At 36.7% G+C, this 6092-nt stretch overlaps 1 protein-coding gene across 1 annotated transcript; it reads right to left on the bottom strand.

Annotated features, from left to right (window-relative positions):
- Nucleotides 1-2907: 2907 nt before the first annotated feature.
- On the bottom strand, nt 2908-5388 carry LOC143460313 (uncharacterized). The gene is made up of 5 exons (XM_076957771.1): nt 5150-5388; nt 4593-4678; nt 4336-4401; nt 3953-4066; nt 2908-3394 (listed from the first exon to the last, which is right to left on the bottom strand). Exons 1-5 carry the CDS (start codon nt 5152-5154, stop codon nt 3342-3344), a joined length of 324 nt encoding a protein of 107 aa, XP_076813886.1. The 5' UTR covers nt 5155-5388; the 3' UTR covers nt 2908-3341.
- Between the last annotated feature and the right edge of the window lie 704 nt (nt 5389-6092).

Here is a 6092-nt window from a genome sequence, read left to right on the forward strand (position 1 = left end):
TGCGTTGGTCGAACTAACGAGATATACTGTGGGCTGGGTTTCCCCGGTGTATGTCAGTTGGGGATTTTTCTTCTTCACATAGCACATTGCTGAAGTCGTAGATTTACATACAAGTTAGTTAACGACGATCTTTGAGCTGAGAACTGTATCGGTATAGTAAGCTAACACGCAGCTTGTAGAAAAAAAATAACGCTTTTCATTGCGTCACGTTAAAGATAACAATTTACGCAACACTGACGTAAACCACTTTAAATACTATGGAGTTACAGCAACCACGGATTACACAAACTTGGATTTTTTAATTGAATCTTTAACTAAATTTAGAACATTTATTTTGAAATGCGAGTTACTAAAGGGATCTACCGTCTATAAACAAACATAGGAAAGCAACCAGTAGAAGTAATACCTGCATCGTTACTTTATGGCCGATGTAAAGCAAGGAAGCAAATTGACGAGAAACCAACCGTAGTGTTTGCCGACTAAACAATACTCAGGGGGATTGCAAAGCAGGATAATGTACTTTCACCTGGTTTAAAACACTCTTATAAAGAAAAGCATGATGCGTGAACACCAAGAAATAACTGGTAATGCGTAACTATATCATCCATTGTTGTCATCGGCTAACAAGTGTTGCGCAACAATCGGCTTCAAATTTAGAATCCTGAGCATGTACCATCGGTAATTTCATACAGTCACATAAATTAAGCTACCGATCGCAACCCACATTAAACGCTATATCAGGGGTTCTTAATCTTTTTATAGTCGTGGCCCACTTTCGTTTTGAAAATATTCCGTGTCTCACTTCTTAAAGTTCTGCTTAAATTGGTTATACAGTAATCAACTGTCTTACAAAACCAAGAAATGTATAAGAAAATGTGAATTAAAAACAAGAATAACATTTTAACAATAACCCTCACACAACTGTTAATGCTATGCTTGAGATTGTTTGTTCTTTGCAGGTAGAGATATTCGAGGTTCAATGAACAAATCAAATTGGCCCACCTCAAAATGCTCCTGTGGCCCACCAGCTAAGAACCCATGCGCTATTGCGTCATGGTCATAAACTTAGCATTGCATCATCTTCTGCCAGGGTCAGCGAGCGATGCGACTGTGTTTGGGTTCGCGCCGCTGAGAACCAAATCCAAAATAACAATTCTTGTATTACCCAAATCCTGTTGTTATTGTTCAAGTTGTTCTCGAAAGATAATGTTTTGGTGAGAATACGTCGCGAAGTAAAGTTTTGACGGGAACTGTTTTGCGAAGAGTAGATCTTTATTTTAGGTTATTGTTGTTATTACTACCTGCACATTAAGTTATTTAAAACTGGGAAGAGCTGACCTGTCTATATATGTCACAGTTTGATAAAATCTACCTGATTGCCATAACTTGTTCTTTCTTCCATCTAAATATTTAAATTGAAGTTTGATAACGGCAAGTAGGCTATAGATATATTTTCAATTATCACAAACCGAAGCTCAGCCTAAATCAAGCGAAACCAAGCCTATGGTAAACAAGATCGTTAAACTTTAAATGCAAACACTGTCGCTTCAACAACAGGGAAAAATTGTTAAATACCTGAGAGGCTTTTTCGGTTCAGTTTTTTTGTTGGGTAAGTGCAAGCAAATATATAACAGCTCAAAAGTGGTTGCCATTAACATTAAAGTCACATCTTCAACTTCTGTTCAACCATGACCAACATACTACCTTCGAGTTAATAAAAATAACAGTTTCTTCTTCCCACAATGACTTTTATTGAGAGTAAAAGTGACGCAACTCATTTTTAACTGAACCTCCACTGATATCTAACTGCGTGGTTAACAACTGCAATCAACATCTCATTTCGAGATTAACTCATATGGCGGTATGAGAATTTTTTTAGAAGAACTTGTTAGAATCAAACGATGTGTTAAGCCGGCACAGGTTGCGCCAACCACCAGGGATATAAAACAGGAGCGTCCAAACAGTCGATCGCGGTCTACCAGTGGTCCGCGGACAGATCCCAAGTCGACCGCGAGGCCCTTAGAAAATATAAAGTTTTTTATGTGTAACAGTTTGTTTTGTGACTTGGGACTACTATACGTCTACCAAATAATCCAGTAAGCGTTAAATAACTTCTTTTATTCAATTTTTAATAGTCGTTGTGGACAAGTGTTACAGTACGTTACTATTGTTACTTTGACGGTGCCAAACAAGGATTTTCGAACTACTTTCCTCAGATCGAACATTTTGCTCTTGGCGACTCGCCTACACGTTTTATGGGAGCAGAATGACGATCCTGTCTTAAATATTGGTATGAATCATTCAAATAAATGTATCAGTGTATGATGCAAAATCAATGAGGAGTCAGAGTAAAATTTATGCGTCCACGATAGAGTATGTTGTTCAACGTATTTTAGTACCAAAGATATTTCGTGCTAGAATTCCAGAACAAGTAGGGTGGCACCACAGGAAATATGCCAACCTATGGATCGCATGTATCGTCCTCTTTATATTTACAAATAACAAAAAGATCGTTTTTTTCGGCACCATCTACGAAAACATTTCGACAAGATTAATTCAATCGTTTTTAATGTGTCGATCACAATCTTGTAGTATCTTGTATTGTGATGATATTGTGATCCACAAAACTTGTCAATACGAGGGTGATACTTTTGTAAAATCGAAAACGTCATTTAGATCATAAAAATAATTTTGCTGCTTTGATAGCCTATAACTTGAACTTCTTTGTTTCATAAAGTCAATTTAAGCCAGACGCATTTTATAATTTATAACTGTGTTGCTTACCAGAGTAAATTTAAGTAATTCGCCAAGCCAAACGACCAACTCTAAGCTGCTGAGGACTGTATAAATTCTGCATTACTTGCTCTATATGAAACATCTCTGGCAAATACTAAGGCACCGTCAATAACAATTGATTTGACGACATCTAACTCAGACACCTTTAACCCACAGACAAGGTAATTACTTTATTTACAGCATTCCTTATTGGAAATCAAGCTACTACTACTACTACTTACTGTCTTACTGCATCAAGTTAACATTTGATTATGCATTGACTCTCATACGTCCAAACGTGTGCCCAACGATATAAAGAAGTTCTTTATATCGTTGTTGTGCCCAGTGGTAAACAAAGGTTTGTCACAGTTGGACTGAAATGACACAAGACGTTATAACTCCAACCCATAACACCTGGTTGGGGAGCGTTGTTTTTTGCAGCTAATTACAATTTAATTGGAAAATGGGAAAATACAGTAACATACTTGCTTTTAAAAAATTTGAATACACTATAATACACTAAATAAATTGCATGTCTTCCAGTTCTTGGTCGTTCATTTCCCTTTTTATACATTTTCCTTCGTCGACTTGTTTCTTTCGTCATTTACGAAAACGTTCTCTGCAATTCAAAGTAAAACGGAATTTTGAACAACAAATTCTTCCAATTTACTGGAAATGACGCAAAGGTCTTATTTGTTATTATTGAACTGTGTGGTGTCGGACACAGATCAAATAAAAAGGACAAAACAATAGCTGCTTATTAGCAGACGTTACGGTCAACACTCTCGATCTGAAAAGAGAAACTGAAAGGGACAAGTTTCCCAAACCGTGCGGGAAAAAAACATAAAATTGAATAAAGGAAGATAATTGTTATCTTGTGATGACATTTCGGAATAGATTCGACGCTTTTGCGTTGCGTGATGGTTGTGTTTGTAGATGAGCAAGTATTTGTTAAACTTTGATTCTTAATTTTGACAATCCATTGTGACAAAGTTATTGTTAAACGTGACAGTTATTGCTTTGTTCAATCGATCACATATTGTTTTTTTCATTTCGCTTTGTCGGCGCCGTTTGAATTTTTTTACCGCACCTGTTCTATGGATTAATCATGTTTACATTTATTTACCGAAACGTCTGCTATTGATATGTTTTACGTGTAGCTTATATTTGTAAATACCCGAATTTGCCGTTTTCCCTCCAGAAATATCACCGAAATTCATCACTCCTTGAAAGTTTGGAAAATTGGCATGTGATTGGTCGATGATCCTCTTCCCTTGTGAAAAATCATAAGCTGCAAAATAAGAAATTGTTGAAGATATTTTGGCCCAATAATGCACAAGAGAAAGCGAAGTTAAATAACACTGCAGGGTGCTAAAGAGGGTCGCTCGGAAAATGTGCTCAAAAGACATGAAATTTGTTACAGAGTTGCGTTATCGGTATTACATTATACTTCTACAAATAAGCTCAGTTATGCTTAAACATTGAGAAATAACCTTTGAGCAAGTTTTCGTCTGAACTGCTGTAAAAATGTATTTACTATTTCTCTATTCAGTAAATTACTTTGATTCTCTCCTAGATTCAGAGTGCCCACGCTACCGACTCGGACGCCGTTTGTTTCATTTTGAGCTGCAAAAAAGAAACTTTATTTACGTAACAGCATATGCCAAAATTATACAGTTTTTCATTAACACAAGAGTTCGGCCAATACGTGTGTGTACACACTATATCCAGGTAATAGTCACCAGAAATGTTATGTGTATGGAAATTTGGCAACAGTAGCAATAGCATTCATTTCAAGTACATTGTAATATACTTACTAATATTGACCGGACCCGAAGAACCAGTAACAACGTTGGAGTCTGATATGTTGTTGTCAACAAGTGCGTTTACGTTGGTTTGGTTGCTGCAGAAGAAAACGCAAAACATGAGCAAGTGCAAAAAACAGCATAAACAAGTTTCCTTGATTTGTGGAAAAATGTTTGCATTGGCATTGCAGTGGTAAGTTTGCGGCCATTTGTGCTACATTAGGTTTACAGCGGTATGTTAGGGTTCGAGACTTGTTTTTGTTTCGCACTGAAGGTATTACATATATATCCCAGGCCATATAAATACTGCGCATTTGCAGGTTTTACATGAGATAAAGAGGCTTTCATCTGCCAATACAAGCACATGCACACGTTTAAAAGCGTTATGCCTAGATTAAATGTGTGCTATGGGACCTTGACAGCAAAATATCTAAAATTATAATTAGGTTTTACAAAAACGGGGAATAAACATTTAAATTGTAAGTACTGAACAACGCTGTAGTGTCGTTCGTGCAATTACAAGAAGCTCACACAAAGTTATTGTATGTTTACTAGATATACTTGCTTACCTCATGGTGAAAATTTAATTAATCTGCAGCAGGGTTTCGTTTCAAAAATATTTTAGTTCTAGTAGATTGCCCAGGTTATGTTCATAGCAGACAAGCAAAATCGAAAATGACGTCGTGTTTACAAGATTGCTGCTAAATAAGAAAATGTTATGTCCTCTTTTACTCACTGCAGGCTAAGCACATGCAACGAAGATTTTCTCGTTCATAAAGCCAGGCTTAATCTCACGTTTACGGTGAACCGCAACACCCTTAACTGCGATAACTATAGACTTATAGAGTATAGACTGTGTAGCGCAGTGATTATATTATCAACCTTTTTATTGCCAGAGCCAAATTTCAAACCTAAGGTTTGCAAGGAGCCGCATGAAAAACAACAGTCTTATTAACGATCAGAACTAAATATATTATGACGTCACAAACCACAAAATGATTTTACACAGCAGGACGAAAGTGGGGATGCGAATGCGAAACCGAATAGATTCGCCGAATATCAAGCTAATGCGAGATTCGTGCAAACCCAAACATCACTATTTTTCGCAAAGATTCGTCAAGGCAAATAGATGCTATGAAAAATGGCGTTTGAGAAAATATTTTGGAAATTTTCAGTGGAAAATTTACTTAAAAAACGCCGCCACTACTTAAATACCTGTCCTGGCTATCACACAAAATTGCATAACTTTTAACTTAACGAGCGTACCGTACTGCGATTTTTTGGAAAATAGTATTGTGGCGCCTACGTCACCGCATATCATCAATTCGCTACTATCACAGACGGCAACAGTATCAACAATCTTGGAATATCATTTATCTGATTGCTACTGTATTGCGCATAACGTCTCGCAAAACAACAGCTAGATATGGAACACCAACGCCGCAAAAATAGCAAATTGTTAAATTGAATGGGAACTTTACAGATTATGTTTTGTTTTCATAAGTTGATTGG

This window comes from Clavelina lepadiformis, chromosome 5 (assembly GCF_947623445.1).
Source record: "Clavelina lepadiformis chromosome 5, kaClaLepa1.1, whole genome shotgun sequence".
NCBI classification, from domain to species: Eukaryota; Metazoa; Chordata; class Ascidiacea; order Aplousobranchia; family Clavelinidae; genus Clavelina; species Clavelina lepadiformis.

What these genes read in the sequence shown, in the direction of transcription:
- LOC143460313 (XM_076957771.1), bottom strand. An exon ending in TTCGGGTCCGGTCAATATTA is followed by an intron (nt 4,402 to 4,592) that starts GTAAGTATATTA and finishes TCTTTTTTGCAG; the next exon opens with CTCAAAATGAAACAAACGGC. An exon ending in GAATCTAGGAGAGAATCAAA is followed by an intron (nt 4,067 to 4,335) that starts GTAATTTACTGA and finishes CTTATTTTGCAG; the next exon opens with CTTATGATTTTTCACAAGGG.